The sequence below is a fragment of the Mus musculus genome, chromosome 3 (assembly GCF_000001635.26).
Source record: "Mus musculus strain C57BL/6J chromosome 3, GRCm38.p6 C57BL/6J".
Taxonomy (NCBI): Eukaryota; Metazoa; Chordata; class Mammalia; order Rodentia; family Muridae; genus Mus; species Mus musculus.
The window spans coordinates 75355929-75374828 of NC_000069.6; the positions used below are offsets into that span (position 1 = coordinate 75355929).

General features: G+C 39.1%; 1 protein-coding gene across 2 annotated transcripts in view; it reads right to left on the reverse strand.

Moving 5' to 3' along the window:
* Wdr49 (WD repeat domain 49) overlaps positions 1-18900 on the reverse strand; it is a 208238-nt gene that overhangs the window by 82001 nt on the left and 107337 nt on the right. For both annotated transcript variants that reach the window (XM_030252532.1, NM_001370850.1), the window contains one exon: positions 2419-2534. In XM_030252532.1, coding sequence (XP_030108392.1) covers positions 2419-2534 — 116 coding nt within the window. The remainder of the gene's footprint in view (positions 1-2418; positions 2535-18900) is intronic.

Sequence of the window (18900 nt, forward strand, 5' to 3'; positions counted from 1 at the left end):
CTAATAAAAAATGGAAAAAAAAGGACAGGAATTTCTAGTAGTGAAAAAAATAAAGACACGAGGATGTTTGGAGAATCTATTTAAGGATTGAGAAGTTGGCAGAAAAGGACAAATTAAAGTGCTATGGCATTCATCCAAGCAGACATGATGCCCTAAATAATACAGCTGTGGTACTCACAGGAGCAGATTTCCAAATAGTTAAAACATAAAATGGAAGAGCCTTAGTGACTACTGGGTTGTAAATTTAATGAAAAATCAATAAAAACGGTGGGGGTCTATACCTGTGGCTATGAAGTAAAGTTCAAACTCTGAGGAGAAAAGTGGCCTCAGAGAGGAAGCGAAAGAATGTGTTCAGTTTAGAACATGCTGTATATTTCAGCGAGGAATATCTAGTACATAAGTAGATGAGTGAGCTTAGAGGTAACAGCTTAAGGCAGAGATTTGAGGTTTCTAGAAGATATTGCCTGCCCACTAAGATGAAAGTAAGGATTAAATTAGATGGTGTATGTAAAGTACTAACTGCTTTGTGGAAACATACATAAAGTAAACCAGCCAGTGTCTTTAGGTGCCTCATTCAATAAAAGAAATGTCTAATCTATCCTGAGCATAATTACCAATCCAATCTCTGTATTTAGATAGAACCTGAAGTTAAGGTCTCAGTTTAACCTAATAGGCTCTGTCTGGATTTAGCAGGAAGCTTAATAATTAATTGTCAGTCTTTACTTCTCTAATCACTGTACCATACTGGCTGGCTTCATGGGCCATAATCCCTCAGCTATACCAAGTAGTTGCTGTATGGCTTTGTAAACTAAAAGCCTCTTGGTAATGATCCTGTCTCCTTCATGAAAAAAAAATCTATCCTAACAAAGTGTCTCTAAGGAAATCTATTTTGTAAATCTGCATCTATAAATGTTGCATAATATAACTGATAATTCATTAATGCAAGCTCCAGATAAAGAACTCAAGGCTGACAAATCTGGGAAAGATTGAAAGCAGAGAGGAAGACAGAAGATTGCTTATTTTCATTATCCTAGTCTTTATAAATCTTCTCTCAGTTCATAGGCACTAACTAATGCTCAACCAACATATATCTAAATTTAGGATGTTTCTTTAGATCCTTTATTAAAAATTTGACACATAAAATAGTTTAAATTTTTCTGTAAGCAATCAGAAATATTATCATTGGTGCTAAATTTTAACTATGACTATCAAAACATATAAAATGCTATTTACAAATTTTGTCTTGCATTGATTAATTTTCTAATTTCTTTTTTACATTCAGAATGTAAACTGGATAAACTAGATAACATGCCTGCACCCTGCCATGGAATTAAAGACAAATTTTTCATAACCATGTCCTAGCTGTAGAGAGCCTCAGCCTGCTGCAGTTGTAAGTTGATAATGGATAAAGATTGTCCCAAGTCTTGCCCTTTAAGATTGAATTGGTCCTTATTATCAAGTGAAATGATCTGAACTATACTTTTTTATCATCAAACTGACCTTGAAAACACTGTTTGCCCAACTATAATCATTTCAAGATTTAAAGAAAAAAGTCTTTTCTATGATTGAAAAAAATTACCCAATATACACTGCTGATGTTCTAGGTATTGAAACTGTCTGAATCCTGGGCTCAGATGACAAAAGTTATGATTATATAACAAGCAGTATCAGGAAAATTACCCATTAGAGTAACATTTTGTGAATTATCAAAATTGTAAGAGATAAATGCTCAAAACACAGCACACTTAATTTTCCTGCTATTTATACAGGGAAGTAGAACCTGGCTACTTTGTTTTCTCTACAAAAGTAAAAGGAAGCAAAAATTTTTATCCTAATTTTGAAAAATTTTTATCCTAATAATGCCAAGGAAGAAGTGTACCTTCAGAAGGGACAGTGTGCCAAGTGAAGGTACATTTCCACAGTGACTGAAGAAGGTACTGGCACAGGTCTCAGGAAACCAGTTTGCTCTTGTACCAAGGAATAGAGCTCCTGCCATGAGGAACCTAAGCATGTGGCTTGGAGGCCTTGATAATTGCTTTGCGGAAGGGAAATAGTGAAGGTATCCTGTACAATGGATGAAGGCAATCTATAATAATTGGGTTTGCTCAGTTTACAATATAGGAGAGACTTGGAAACTCAAAAGATAACATTACATATTTATCAAAAACTTTTAAAATAAAAGATCAAATTTTCAAACCCAAATGGTCCTTCTACTCACTCAAGCTGGGTAATCATATCCTATTTTATTCATGAAGCATTTATTCAGTTCCAACTCACCTACCTAAGCTACCAACAAGTTAATGATTCTAACCAAATGAGACTTCCTTGTTCTCCTTTTATATTTTGATTTAAATTAAAAACAAACAAACAAACAAACACTTATTTTCTCTTGTGACGTTTTGCATAAGCATATCATACCTCTCCCAGCCTACAACCAGGATGGTCTTCTTAAGTACCAGGATCTGTGAAATGTCCACAACTCCATCTTGCCCAACATTAAGAGTATAGTGACAATATCCGTTGAAGTCCCATACCTTTAAGAGAAAAATAAAAACCAACACTGAGGTAGAAACACAAAAATATCTTCAGTGTTTAAAACAAAACACTGTACCAGGAAGCATTTGCAAAATGTGGCAGTTACATTGTAGTAGTTTTTCTCAATTTCCAATTTTGTGGGATTTAAAGTCACTTAGGAGACAAATCTCTGCACGTTTAATCGAAAGGTGTTTTTTTTTTTTTTTTTAAAAGAATTAACTCATGAAAAGACCCATTCTGAATGAGCAGCTTCTTTCATGGGCTGAGATCCCAGACTGAATCAAAAGGAGAAAAGAGTATGGATGCTATGTTGGCAACTATCAGCCTCTGCTTCCTGACTGCAGTTCCAGTGTGACCATCTTCTTCAGGCTTCCCCACTATGAGGAACTGTACATCAAACCACCAACACCCAAAGTAAACCTTCCCTTAAGTTTCTTCTGTTGGGTATTTTATCACAGCAACATGAAAGAAGCTAATACAAAAAATAGTTCCAAGAGATAGGTATCCTACTGTGGTGAAGCAAATCACAGGGCCAATGGGCCTTTGGAGTTGGTTTGTAGTTAAGAGGTGTGGATAACTTTGGAGCTACAGGATTCTGAGGTCTAGAATGCCTTAAGAATCTAATTGATTGTTGCTGGAGGCTTGCAGGATAAGAATGCTGAGAAAAGAGCCGGGCGGTGGTGGTGTACGCCTTTTATCCCAGCACTTGGGAAGCAGAGGCAGGCAGATTTCTGAGTTCGAGGCCAGCCTGGTCTACCTAGTGAGTTCCAGGACAGCCAGGGCTACACAGAGAAACCCTGTCTCAAAAGAGCCAAAAAAAAAAAAAAAAATGCTGAGAAAAATGTGGTCTAAAAGCTCATGAGTTATTAAAGAGAAACAGTTGTAGTATACAAGGAACTGGGCTAGAAGACATCCAAGTTATACTCTGACAAAGAATCTGAAACTTGTTCTAAGTACTCAGTGGAGCTGAGTTTTCAAAGCAATGACTAGCTTCCTTCTGTGTGAGCATGTGTGTCTGCATAGGTACATGCTTCTCCTACTTTTTCTTTGTTTTCGGTTTGTTCATTTTGTTGTTGGTGTCATTAGCTTGTTTAATTCTAGTTTGTTTACATACCTGTTTATTTTCTAAAAATAGGGAGAAAACAGGTATGGAGTTGAATGGGTGGAAAATGTGGAGGATCTGGAAATAGATGAGGGAGGGAGAACCATGATCAGAATATATTAGGAGAAAAAATATGTTTTCAATTAAAAAATAATAGAGTAATTTGTTGGGCAGAAAATAACATTCAGGGTATGACACGGATACTGTTTTTGTACTTACCTTGTACACCCATGAGAGAGCAGCCAGTCCATCAAAGCAGTATGGAAAATGGTCAAAGAAGAAAGGGGTTTCAGTGAATTTAATGTTGCAGAGAAGGCAGTAGTAATGAATGCAGCATAATTATTAAGATATTAATGTCATTGGAGAAACAAATAATATTCTCCATAAGAATAATAGAAAAGGTGGAGTCAGGCATGGTTGCACATTCCTTTAATCCCAGCATTTGGGAGGCAGAGGTACCAGGATCTCTGAGAATTCAAGACCAGCCTGGTATATAAAGAATGTTCCAGGATAGCCAGGGCTACACAGAGTAATCCTATCTCAAAACATACACACATACACACACACACACACACACACACACACACACACACACACACACACACAAGAATCAGGGAGGAGCATCAAGACAAGATCTCAACTATCAATGTCTACAACTTTTTAACATTCAGAAGCAACACCAGTCAGAAGAACAGGTGAGATAGACCCACTTGATAACACAACAGTGCCACCTTCTAGGTTTGATTCTCAAAGACCCATTCTATTTCCCATCCTACCTTACACTATGTTATCATACTCTTATTCCCCAACTCCATCAGTATTCCACTGCCCTGGAGCAGACCACAGCAGTCCATACCACTCAGAAGAACTAGTTTAGGTCACCAAATTCAGAAGAACAGATGTAAGCCAAAACATCTAGGAAAACAGACTAACTCAGACTTCCTGGTGGACCAAAGACCACACCAGCCATCAAAATCCTCAGATATATGGTCTACTCTCAGAACTCCTCTGCTTTTTTGGTGCCCTGCCTACTATCCCCAATCCCTATTCTTTCCTCATCCCCATGTACTACCTCACAACTTGGGAGGAGACCACCTTCTGGACCAAATGTCAAGTAGATGCACTAAGTCCAGCATCCAACTCAAACAGAGATGCCCTACTGGATCAAAGGTCATACCAACCACCAGAAATCCAGGCCACAAAGACTAAAAGACCAAAGAAGAAATAGAAATCAAGAAACAAAACACCCATCCAGCAAAAACAAAATCAGAAATTGCAAATTAGACCTATAATCATCATCCCAGATGTTTAGATAAAGTTAAAAAAAATCAACAATAGCCAGGTCAATATAGGACCACCAGGGCAAATCCTGAATAGTCCAGCACTAATGATGCACAAAAAGTCTACCTTAAAACCAACTTTATGGAGATGATAGAGGTTCTTAAAGAAGACATGAATAAATCCCTTAAATAAACCCAGGAAAAGCCAAACAAATAATTGGAGAAAATAAATAAGGCCCTAAAAGAAAGGAAGGAAAATACAAACAAACAGTTGAAGGAAATGAATAGCCCTAAAAGATATAGAGGACAAGAAAAAAATGAAAGGAAAATAATAAATTCCTTAAAGAATGCCAGGAAAGCCAACTAAAAAAACAAACAGTAGAGGGAAACAAATGAAATCATTCAAAACCTAAAAATGGCATTGGAAACAATGAAGAAAACACAAACTGAAGTAGTTCTGTAAATGGAAAATCTAGGTACGCAAACAGTAAGTACAGACACAAGCATCACCAACAGAATACAAGAGATGGAAGAGAGAAACTGAGGTGTTGAGGATACAATAGAAGAAAAAGATTCATCAAACAGAGGAAATGATAAATCTAAACAAACAAACAAAAAAATCCTGGCATAAAACATTCAGATTGAAAAAAAACTGAAGGATAGTTGGAATAGAAGGAGAAGTATCCTACCCCAAAATCTGAAAATAAATTTGACAAAATTATAAGGAATAAAATTTCCTTATCTAAAGAAGAGCATGACTATAAAGGTACACAAAGTGTACAGAATACCAAAAAGATTGGACCAAAAAGGAAAGTCCCCATGCCACATAACAATCAAAATGGTAAACATACAAAACATAGAAAAAGTATTAAAAGTTGCAAGAGAAAAATGCCAAGTAATACATACATATAAACTTATACCAATTAAAATTATATGTGATTTCTCAGTGGAGACTCTCAGAGCCAGTAGGGCATAGACAGAAGTTTTGCAGACTCTAAGAGAATACATATGCCAGTCCAGTCTACTATAACCAGCAAAACTTTCATAGACAGAGAAACAAGACTTTTAATGACAAAGTCAAATTAGACATGTGTCCACAAATCCGTGCCTATAGAAGGTATTAGAAAAAAAAAACTCCAAACCAAGGAAATTAAGTACACCATAAAAATTTAGGAAATTAATAATTTTACACCAGCAGAGTCAAAAGAAAGGAATCTCTCTCTCTCTCTCTCTCTCTCTCTCTCTCTCTCTCTCTCTCTCTCTCTCTCTCTCTCTCTCTCACACACACACACACACACACACACACACACACACTCACAATAACAAAAAATAACAGAAATCAAGTATCATTGTTCCTTAATATTTTTTTTTCGAGACAGGGTTTCTCTTTGTACCCCTGGATGTCCTGGAACTCACTCTGTAGACCAGGCTGGCCTTGAACTCAGAAATCTGCCTGCCTCTGCCTCCCAAGTGTTGGGATTAAAGATGTATGCCACCACTGCCTGGCTCAATATTTTTTATTTATTTTTATTTTTTATATATCTTAATATTAATGGACTTCATTCTCCAATAAAAATACACATGCTAACAAAATGTATGTGAAAAAGAACCCATCCTTTTGTGCATGCAAGAAACATTTCAACATATTTCTTGGAAAGATTTTCCAAGAAAATGGACCAAAGAAGCAAACTAGTTACCTACTCTTACATCTAACAAAATGCATGTCCAACCAAAATTAATCAAAACAGACAGGAAAAAAAAACACTACTTTTATTATCAAAGGAAAAATACACCAAGATGATGTTTTATTTATTATCATCTAGCCCTAAACACAAGAGTAACCAAATTTGTTAAAAAAAGAAAAGAAAGAAAGAAAGAAAGAAAGAAAGAAAGAAAGAAAGAAAGAAAGAAAGAAAGAAAGAAAGAAAGAAAGGAAGAAAGGAAGGAAGGAAGAAAATTATGAAAACTTAAATCACACATCAGATATTGTAACAGATACTGTGACTCAGATGGACCTAACCATTACAGAGCATTTCGCCCAAACATGAAAAAATATACCTTCTTCTGAGTAACTCATGAGATAATCTCAAAAACTGACCAAATATTTGGTTACAAAGCAAGTCTCGACATATAAAAGAAAATAGAAATAACCTTTTTATCAGACCACCACATATTAAAGTTGGATTTCAATAACAATAAAAACAAGAAGAAGCCTCCAAATTCTTGGACACTGAATAACTAGCTACTGAATGACTATTGTGTCAAGAGAGAAATAAAAAGTTTAAAGACTTCCTTAAATTCAATGAAAATGAATGCATAACACACTCAAACTAATAGGGCACAATGAAAATGATCCTAAAAGGAAATTTTATTGCACTAATGAACTTCATAAAGAAGTTAAAGAGATAGCATACTAGCAACTTAATAAAATAACTGAAAGTTCTAGCTTTTTAAAAAAAAAAGGAGCAACCACACCCCAAGAGGAGTAGAAGGGAGGAAATAATCATGATGAAGGCTGAAATCACTAAAATAGAAACAGAGAGCACAATACAAAGAACTGAGAATATAAAAAGTTGCTTCTTATAAAATCAAAAAGACAGACAAACCCTTATCTGAACTAACTAAAAGGCGGAGAAATTTGGGTAATATCTAAATTTTTGAACTAAGAAATAAAAAGGGGAACATAATGACAGACACAAAGAAAATTAAAAAATTATTAGGTCATATTTCAAAAACATGTACTACCCAAAACTGGAAAGCTAAATGAAATGGAAACTTTTTCTCAATAGATACCATTGCCAAAGTTAAATCAAGATAACTCTAAATAGACCTATAGTCCCTATGAAAATAGAAGCAGTCATTAAAAGAAAAACAAACAAAAAACAAACAAACAAAACAGAAACAGATGGTTTTAGTTCAGAATTCAGAATTCTACCAGACTTTCAAAGAACAGCTAATTTCAATCCTCCACAAAATAGAAACAGAAGGATCATTGCTGAACTCATTTTTTGAGTCCTTTGTCACCCTGATACATAAACCACATAAAGACTCAACAAAGAAAGAGAATTACAGACTAATTTCCCTCATAAATATTGATGCAAAAATACTGTAAAAAAATACTTGTAAACCAAATCTAAGAACACATCAAAAGGGTCATGCAATGTGGTCAAGTAGGCTTTATCCCAGAAATCTTGGGATAGGTCAACATATGAAAATCTATGTGATACACTATATAAATGAGTAAAAAAAAAAAAAAAGCACATGATAAAAAAGTCTTTGACTAAATTCAACAAGCCTTTCCTGAAAACAGTCTTGGAGGGATTAGGGATACAAGAGAAATACCTAAGTATAATAAAGGAAATTGACAGCAAATCTATTGCCAATGTCAAATTTAGATATAATTATGGAGAAAAATCGAGAGAAACGCAAAGCAATTTCACTAAAAACAGGAATAAGACAAGGTTGTCCACTCTCTTCATATCTACTCCATATATTCCCTGAAGTGCTAGCTAGAGCAATAAGACAACTAAAAGAGAAGAAGGGGATTCAATAAGAAAAGAAGAAGGCAAAGTTTTGCTATTTGCAGATATGATAGTAAACATAAACAACCCCAAAAATTCTCCTGGGAAACTCTTACTGCTGGCAAACAACTTTAGCAAAGCGACAGGAAGCAAGATTAACTCGAAATCAGTAGCCCTCCTATATACAGATGACAATCAGGATGAGAAAAAAAAATCAGAAAACAACACCCTTCACAATAGCTACACTTAATATAAAGTATAGTGAGGTAATTCTAACCAAGCAAGTGAAACACTTGTATAAGAAAAACTTCAAATCTTTGAAGAAAAAAATTGAAGAAGATGAAAAGAACGCCTTCGTTCATGCATCAGTAGGAGTAACTGTAGAAACAGCCATTTTACCAGAAGATCCAAAGTATCCTCATCAAAATGGTAACATAATTCTTTCCAGATCTTGAAAGAAAAATACTCAACTTAATACAGAGAAACAAAAACCCAGGATAGCTAAAGCAATCCTGTATAATAAAAGATCTTCTGGAAGTATTACCATCCCTGATTTAAACCTATACTTTAAATAATGTATACACTGTACTATATAGAAGTAGTAATAAAAATCACATGGTATTGGCATTAAAACATACAGGTTGATCAATGGAATCTAATAAAAATACCAGAAGTAAATTCACACACCTATGGATATTTGATTTTGACAAGAAACCAAAACTATACAATGGAAAAAAAAAAGCATCTTCATGAAATGGGACTGGTGGAATTAGACATCTGAATGCAGAAGAACACAAATAGATCCACATCTATCAGCCTGCACAAAACCTAAGTTCAAGTGGGTGACAGACCTCAACATAAAACCACAAATATTAAGCCTGATAGAAGGGGGGAGGAGGAATAACCTTGAAAGGATTGGTACAAGAGGCAACTTCCTGAATAGAACACTAAGTGCATAGACACTAAGATCAACAATTAATAATTAGGACCTCATGAAACTTAAAACTGTTCTGTAAGGCAAAGGACACTCAAAAAGACGAAATAGAAGCCTAGTGAATAAGAAAGATCTTCATGAACCCACATCTGACAGAAGACTGATAAGTAAGATATATAAAGAACTCAAGAAACTAAACCCTGACAAACCAAATAATCCGATTGAAAAATGGAATACTGATCTCAACAGAGAATTCTTGGCAGAGGAATCTCTAATGGTTGTGAAGAACTGGAAGAATTTTTTTTTTAAACTTTAAGCTACTTATTTATTTTATATGAGTACACTGTAGCTTTCTTCAGACACACCAGAAGAGGTCATCAGATTCCATTACAGTTGGTTGTAAATCACCACGTGGTTGCTGAGAATTGAACTCAGCACCTCTAGAAGAGCATAGAAGAGAAAGTGGGAAAGAGCCTTGAACTCATTGGCACACGGGGAAATTTCCTAAACAGACCTCCAATGGCTCATGCTCTAAGATCAAGAATTGATAAATGGAACCTCATGAAACTAGAGAACTTCTGTAAGGCAAAAGACATAGCCTATAAGACAAATCTGCAACCTAACGATTGGGAAAAATTCTTCACTAACCCCACATTCGAGACAGGGCTAGTATCCAAAATATATAAAGAACTTATAAAGCTAGCCTCCAAAAACCAAACAACCCAATCAAAAAATAAAAAAATAAAAAGGGGGGTATAGAAGTAAACCAAGAATTCATAACAGAGGAATCTCAAATACCTGAGAAACACCTAAAGAAATGTTCAAAGTCCTTAGTGATCAGAGAATTGCAAATCAAAATGACCCTGAGATTCCACCTTACACCAATCATAATGGGTAAGATCAAAACCTTGGGTAACAGCACATGTTGGAGAGGATATGGAGAAAGAGGAACCCTCCTCCATTGCTGGTGGGATTGCAAACTGGTACAGTCAATCAATCTAGAGATTCCTCAGAAAATTGGAAATAGTTCTATCTGAAGACCCAGCAATAGCACTCTTGGGAATATACCCACAAGATTTCCCACCATGCCACAGGGGCACAAGTTCCACTATGCTCATAGCAGCCTTGTTTGTGATAGCCAGAAGCTGGGAACAACCCAGACGTCCCATGACAGAAGAACGATACAGAAAATTTGGTTCATTTACACAATGGAATGCTACTCAGCTGTTATGAATGAGGATATGCTGAGTTTTGCAGGCAAATGAATGGAACTAGAAAATACCATCCTGAGGGAAGTAACTCAGACCCAAAAGGACATGCATGGTATGTACTCACTAATAAGTGAAAATTAGCCAAAATTTAAAAAAATGTGCAGAATACCCAAGACACAGCCCACAGAACTCAAAAAGGTCAACAAGGTGAAATGCCCAAGTGAGGATGCCTCAGTCCCACTTGGGAGGGAGAAGAAAGCAACCACAAGGGGGGAGAGAGGGACCTGGGAGGGAAAGAGGGGGAGAGGGGACCATGATCTGGCATTGGGTGGGGGAAAAGAACTGAAATCCCTAAGGCCCAGCATAAAGAATGGAAACAGGCAACCTTGGGAGGTAGGAGCTTGGGAGAATCCTCCAAACTGTACCAGAGACCAGGGAGGTGAAAGACTCTCAGGACTCAAAGAAAACCTGAGATGAAATGCCCCCCATTGGGAAAAAGGAACTTGTAGAGCCACCTCCAGGAGAAAGACGGGGCATCAAGTGAGGGATGAGGTTGCCATCCCACAATCACAATTATGACCCATAATTGTTCCTGTCTGAAAGAATTACAGAGATGGAAATGGAGAGGAGCCTGAGGAAAAGAATGTCCTACAACAGGCCCAAAGTGGGATCCAGATCAAGGGGAGGTCCCAACGCCTGACACTATTACTGAGGCAGTGGAACACTCAGAAAAAGGGACCTATCATGACTGCCCTCTGAAAGACCCAACAAGCAGCTGAAAGGGTAAGATGCAGATATTTGCACCCAATCAATGGACAGAAGCTGCTGACCCCTTTGGTTGAATTTGGGGAAAGCTGGAAGAAGCTGAAGAGGAGGGCAAACCTGCAGGAGGACCAGCATCTCAATTAACCTGGACCCCTAAGATCTCTCAGACACTGGAACACCAACCAAGCAGCATACACCAGGTGATATGAGGCCCCCAACATATATACAGCAGAGGAAAGTCAGGTCTGGGTTTAATAAGAGAAGTTGCACTTAATCCTCAAGAGACTGGAGGCCCTAGGGAATTTAGAAGTCTAGTGGGGTTGGGGTGGGGTGTGGGGACTACCTCGTGGAGACAGGGGGAATGGGGAGGTGGTATGGGATGTGGAACAGTCAGAGGGTGGACAGGGAGGAGAATAAAATGTGGAGTTTTAAATAAACAAACAAACAAACAAACAAACAAACAAATGCTTTAGGCCATGAGGGAAATGCAAATCAAAATGACTTTGACATTCTTTCTGGCCCTCAGAGTCCTGATAGCAGAAGAGCTATCCCTGCCCCTCACCTACATCAGCAATCAGGACAGTTTTCCTGGGCAGGGCAATAGAGGTGACCCTTGGGATATAATAGCAGGCAAGCTGACCTAAAAGCAGGAGAACAGAAGAGGTGGCCCCATCCCTTGCCAGCTGCAGTATTGAGTGAGCTAGATGGGACAGTGCTGGAAAGCTTGATCGGGAGGTGTGAGTGCAGGAGAGCTGTCAGGCTGACCTACTCAGCTCACACCCAGGCCCAGATCTGGGGTTTTGATGTAACCCACATCAACATCTTATCCTAAGTGCTGGAGTGAAGGGGTTAGCCTTGCAGATCCAAACCTGTGGGATCTTCATCACACGGGGTAAAAACTCTATGTTACAGATAAACTGAATGCATTTTTTATTATGAGTCGTATCATGAGCCATTGAGGATATGGTGGTTTGAATATGCTTGGCCGAGGGAGTGACATTATCAGGAGGTGTGGCCTTTTTGGGGTAGGTGTGGTCTTGTTGCATGAAGTACATCATGCAGGGGTGGGCTTTGAGACACTCCAACTCAACCTGGAAGCTAGTATTCTGCTGGATGCAGATGGATCAAGATATAAACTCTCAGCTTCTTCTCCAACACCATGTCTGACTGGACACTGCCATGCTTTCAACCTTGATGATAATGAACAACCTCTGAACTTATAAGCCAGCCATAATTAAATGTTGTCCTTCATAAGATTTGCCTTGGTCATAGTGCCTTGTCACAGCAATAACACCCAAACTAAGGCAGAGGATGATGGTGGAATGATTTTTGGTGCTGGGAGAAAGCTGGGCATAGTACTCATTTAACATGCCCAGCATCCTACATTTTATCACCAGCACCACAAGACACACACACACACACACACACACACACACACACACACACACACACACAAGTGATGTGTTTGGGTACTAAGTTGAAGGAATAGGCTATGATAAATAATCTTGTTAAGCTGATAGAATTTTTTTTTTCTTTCCATTTTTTATTAGGTATTTAGCTCATTTACATTTCCAATGCTATACCAAAAGTCCCCCATACCCACCCACCCCCACTCCCCTACCCGCCCACTCCCCCTTTTTGGCCCTGGCGTTCCCCTGTTCTGGGGCATATAAAGTTTGTGTGTCCAATGGGCCTCTCTTTCCAGTGATGGCCGACTAGGCCATCTTTTGATACATATGCAGCTAGGGTCAAGAGCTCCGGGGTACTGGTTAGTTCATAATGTTGATCCACCTATAGGGTTGCAGATCCCTTTAGCTCCTTGGGTACTTTCTCTAGCTCCTCCATTGGGAGCCCTGTGATCCATCCATTAGCTGACTGTGGGCATCCACTTCTGTGTTTGCTAGGCCCCGGCATAGAAGCTGATAGAATTTAAAGTCACCTAAAAGACAAAGTTCTGGTGTGTGTGTGTGTGTGTGTGTGTGTGTGTGTGTGTGTGTGTGTGTCTGTTAATATTTTTCTAATGGTTTAACTGAGGAGGAAATGCCCAAACTTACTGTGGTGACACCACACCATAGACTGTGATATTAAAAAAGATACTGTAATATCCCTCTCTCTTTGCTTCTTGATTGGAGATGTGATATCAACAACTGCCTTGTCCTTCTGTTGCTATGTCATACCTGCATGATGAACTAAAGCAGTCGTCCTCAACCTTCCTAATGCTATAACCCTTTACATCCTCATGTACTGATGATCCCAGATCATAAAATTAACTTTGTTCCTACTTCATAACTGTAATTTTGTAATTTGGCAGCTATCATGAATCTTAATGTAAATATTTGTGTTTTCTGATGGTCTTAGGCAATCCCCATGAAATGACCCCCCTCAGAGGAGTCATGACCCCAGGTTGAGAACCCCTGAACTAAACCCTAAAGCTATAAGGGAAAAATACTTTGTATTAAAAATAATTCTAGGTTCTGGGATCTCCCATGCTCATGGATTGGCAGGATCAATATAGTAAAAATGGCTATATTGCCAAAAGCAATCTACAGATTCAATGCAATCCCCATCAAAATTCCAATTCAATTCTTCAACAAATTAGAAAGGGCAGTCAGCAAATTCATCTGGAATAACAAAAAACCTAGGATAGCAAAAACTCTTCTCAAGGATAAAAGAACCTCTGGTAGAATCACCATGCCTGACCTAAAGCTGTACTACAGAGCAATTGTGATAAAAACTGCATGGTACTGGTATAGCGACAGAGAAGTAGACCAATAGAATAGAATTGAAGACCCAAAAATGAACCCACACACCTATGATCACTTGATCTTTGACAAGGGAGCAAAGACCATCCAGTGGAAAAAAGACAGCATTTTCAACAAATGGTGCTGGCACAACTGGCGGTTATCATGTAGAAGAATTCGAATTGATCCATTCCTATCTCCTTGTACTAAGGTCAAATCTAAGTGGATTAAGGAACTCCACATAAAACCAGAGACACTGAAACTTATTGAGGAGAAAGTAGGGAAAACCCTCAAAGATATGGGCACAGGGGAAAAAATTCCTGAATAGAACAGCAATGGCTTGTGCTGTAAGGTCAAGAATTGACAAATGGGACCTCATGAAACTGCAAAGCTTCTGCAAAGCAAAAGACACCGTCAATCAGACAAAAAGGCCACCAAAAGATTAGGAAAGGATCTTTACCTATCCTAAATCAGATAGGGGACTAATATCCAATATATATAAAGAACTCAAGAAGGTAGATTCCAGAAAATCAAATAACCCCATTAAAAAAATGGGGCTCAGAGCTAAACAAAGAATTCTTACCTGAGGAATACCGAATTGCTGAGAAGTACCTGAAAAAAAAATGTTCAGCATCCTTAATCATCAGAGAAATGCAAATCAAAACAACCCTGAGATTCCACCTCACACCAGTCAGAATGGCTAAGATCAAAAATTCAGGTGACAGCAGATGCTGGCAAGGATGTGGAGAAAGAGGAACGCTCCTCCATTGTTGGTGGGATTGCAAGCTTGTACAACCACTCTGGAAATCAGTCTGGCGGTTCCTCAGAAAACTGGATATAGTACCACCGGAGGATCCTGCAATACCTCTCCTAGGCATATATCCAGAAGATGTTCCAACCGGTAAGAAGGACACATGCTCCACTATGTTCATAGCAGCCTTATTTATAATAGCCAGAAGCTGGAAAGTACCCAGATGCCCCTCAACAGAGGAATGGATACAGAAAATGTGGTACATTTACACTACTCAGCTATTAAAAAGAATGAATTTATGACATTCCTAGGCAAATGGTTGGACCTGGAGGGTATCATCCTGAGTGAGGTAACCCAATCACAAAGGAACTCACACAATATGTACTCACTGATAAGTGGATATTAGCCCAGAAACTTAGGATACCCAAGATATAAGATACAATTTGCTAAACGAATGAAACTCAAGAAGAACGAAGACCAAAGTGTGGACACTTTGCCCCTTCTTAGAATTGGGAACAAAACATCCATGGAAGGAGTTACAGAGACAAAGTTTGGAGCTGTGTCAAAAGAATGGAGCATCTAGAGCCTGCCATATCCAGGGTTCCATTCCATAATCAGCTTCCAAAGTCTGACACCATTGCATACACTAGCAAGATGTTGCTGAAAGGACCCAGATATAGCTCTCTCTTGTGAGAATATGCCAGGGCCTAGCAAACACAGAAGTGGATGCTCACAGTCAGCTATTGGATGGATCACAGGGCCCCCAATGGAGGAGCTAGAGAAAGTACCCAAGGAGCTAAAGGGATCTGCAACCCTTGTAGGTAGAACAACATTATGAACTAACTAGTACCCTGGAGCTCTTGACTCTAGCTGCATATGTATCAAAAGATGGTCTAATCGGCCATCACTGGAAAGAGAGGCCCATTGGACTTGCAAACTTTATATGCCCCAGTACAGGGGAATGCCAGGACCAAAAGGTGGGAGTGGGTAGGTAGGGGAGTTCGGGGGAGGTTATGGGGGACTTTTGGGATAGCATTGGAAATGTAAATGAGGAAAATACCTAATAAAAATATTTAAAAAATAATAATTCTAGCAGGCTATATCATAATTAGATAAATATCTCAGCATTTGCACCACTATATTAGGGGCTGATTACAAGAAAAAACAAGACATCAGAGAACTGAGAGTCAAGGTCTTCTAACCTATGTGAGAGAGAAAGTAAAAATTGAGTTGATCACCTATGACTAGAGATGCCATTAGTGGTGCCCAAACAATGAAGGACTGATAATAAAACCAAAGAAACCAGATTACAGAATGTTTAAACAGGTCAACAATGGATGGTCCTGGAAGGTATAACCTTTTCCAGCAAAAGAGAGACGTGAGAGCCCCTTCCCCTGCCCACATACCTTCCTTCAGAATTTTTAAACTGACAATTTAACTGTACCATCAGATATATTTTTTTAAAAATGAGTAAGTACAATGAAATGTTTCTTGAGTTCTATGAGTTACCCTTGCAAACTGGTGTAACACAATGAGGCGGTCATGAGACCCTTGATTTAAAGCACATGGATTTGGGTCGCCATCTTGGTCCGGGACCCGCCGAACTTAGGAAATTAGTCTGAACAGGTGAGAGGGTGCGCCAGAGAACCTGACAGCTTCTGGAACAGGCGGAAGCACAGAGGCGCTGAGGCAGCACCCTTTGTGGGCCGGGGACAGCCAGCCACCGTCCGGACCGGAGGACAGGTGCCCGCCCGGCTGGGGAGGCGGCCTAAGCCACAGCAGCAGCAGTCGCCATCTTGGTCCGAGACCCGCCGAACTTAGGAAATTAGTCTGAACAGGTGAGAGGGTGCGCCAGAGAACCTGACAGCTTCTGGAACAGGCAGAAGCACAGAGGCGCTGAGGCAGCACCCTGTGTGGGCCGGGGACAGCCGGCCACCTTCCGGACCGGAGGACAGGTGCCCACCCGGCTGGGGAGGCGGCCTAAGCCACAGCAGCAGCGGTCGCCATCTTGGTCCCGGGACTCCAAGGAACTTAGGAATTTAGTCTGCTTAGGTGAGAGTCTGTACCACCTGGGAACTGCCAAAGCAACACAGTGTCTGAGAAAGGTCCTGTTTTGGGCCTTCTTCTTCGGCCAGGAGGAGGTCCAAATACAAGATATCTGAGCACCTTCCCTGTAAGAGAGCTTGCCAGCAGAGAGTGCTCTGAGCACTGAAACTCAGAGGAGAGAATCTGTCTCCCAGGTCTGCTGATAGACGGTAACAGAATCACCAGAAGAACAATCTCTAAACAGAGTCAACTATAACTACTAACTCCAGAGATTACCAGATGGCGAAAGGTAAACGGAGGAATCTTACTAACAGGAACCAAGACCACTCACCATCACCAGAACCCAGCACACCCACTTCGCCCAGTCCAGGGAACCCCAACACACCTGAGAACCTAGACCTAGATTTAAAAGCATATCTCATGATGATGGTAGAGGACATCAAGAAGGACTTTAATAAATCACTTAAAGAAATACAGGAGAACACTGCTAAAGAGTTACAAGTCCTTAAAGAAAAACAGGAAAACACAATCAAACAGGTAGAAGTCCTTACAGAAAAAGAGGAAAAAACATACAAACAGGTGATGGAAATGAACAAAACCATACTAGACCTAAAAAGGGAAGTAGACACAATAAAGAAAACTCAAAGCGAGGCAACACTAGAGATAGAAACCCTAGGAAAGAAATCTGGAACCATAGATTTGAGCATCAGCAACAGAATACAAGAGATGGAAGAGAGAATCTCAGGTGCAGAAGATTCCATAGAGAACATCGGCACAACAATCAAAGAAAATGGAAAATGCAAAAAGATCCTAACTCAAAATATCCAGGAAATCCAGGACACAATAAGAAGACCAAACGTACGGATAATAGGAGTGGATGAGAATGAAGATTTTCAACTCAAAGGTCCAGCAAACATCTTCAACAAAATTATTGAAGAAAACTTCCCAAATCTAAAGAATGAGATGCATATGAACATACAAGAAGCCTACAGAACTCCAAATAGACTGGACCAGAAAAGAAATTCCTCCCGACACATAATAATCAGAACATCAAATGCACTAAATAAAGATAGAATATTAAAAGCAGTAAGGGAAAAAGGTCAAGTAACATATAAAGGCAAGCCTATCAGAATTACACCAGATTTTTCACCAGAGACTATGAAAGCCAGAAGAGCCTGGACAGATGTTATACAGACACTAAGAGAACACAAACTGCAGCCCAGGCTACTATACCCAGCCAAACTCTCAATTATCATAGAGGGAGAAACCAAAGTATTCCACGACAAAACCAAATTCACGCATTATCTCTCCACGAATCCAGCCCTTCAAAGGATAATAACAGAAAAAAACCAATACAAGAACGGGAACAACGCCCTAGAAAAAACAAGAAGGTAATCCCTCAACAAACCTAAAAGAAGACAGCCACAAGAACAGAATGCCACCTTTAACAACTAAAATAACAGGAAGCAACAATTACTTTTCCTTAATATCTCTTAACATAAATGGTCTCAACTCGCCAATAAAAAGACATAGACTAACAAACTGGCTACACAAACAAGATCCAACATTTTGCTGCTTACAGGAAACTCATCTCAGAGAAAAAGATAGACACTACCTCAGAATGAAAGGCTGGAAAACAATTTTCCAAGCAAATGGTATGAAGAAACAAGCAGGAGTAGCCATCCTAATATCTGATAAGATTGACTTCCAACCCAAAGTCATCAAAAAAGACAAGGAGGGACACTTCATTCTCATCAAAGGTAAAATCCTCCAAGAAGAACTCTCAATTCTGAATATCTATGCTCCAAATACAAGAGCAGCCACATTCACTAAAGAAACTTTAGTAAAGCTCAAAGCACACATTGCGCCTCACACAATAATAGTGGGAGACTTCAACACACCACTTTCACCAGTGGACAGATCATGGAAACAGAAACTAAACAGGGACACACTGAAACTAACAGAAGTGATGAAACAAATGGATCTGACAGATATCTACAGAACATTTTATCCT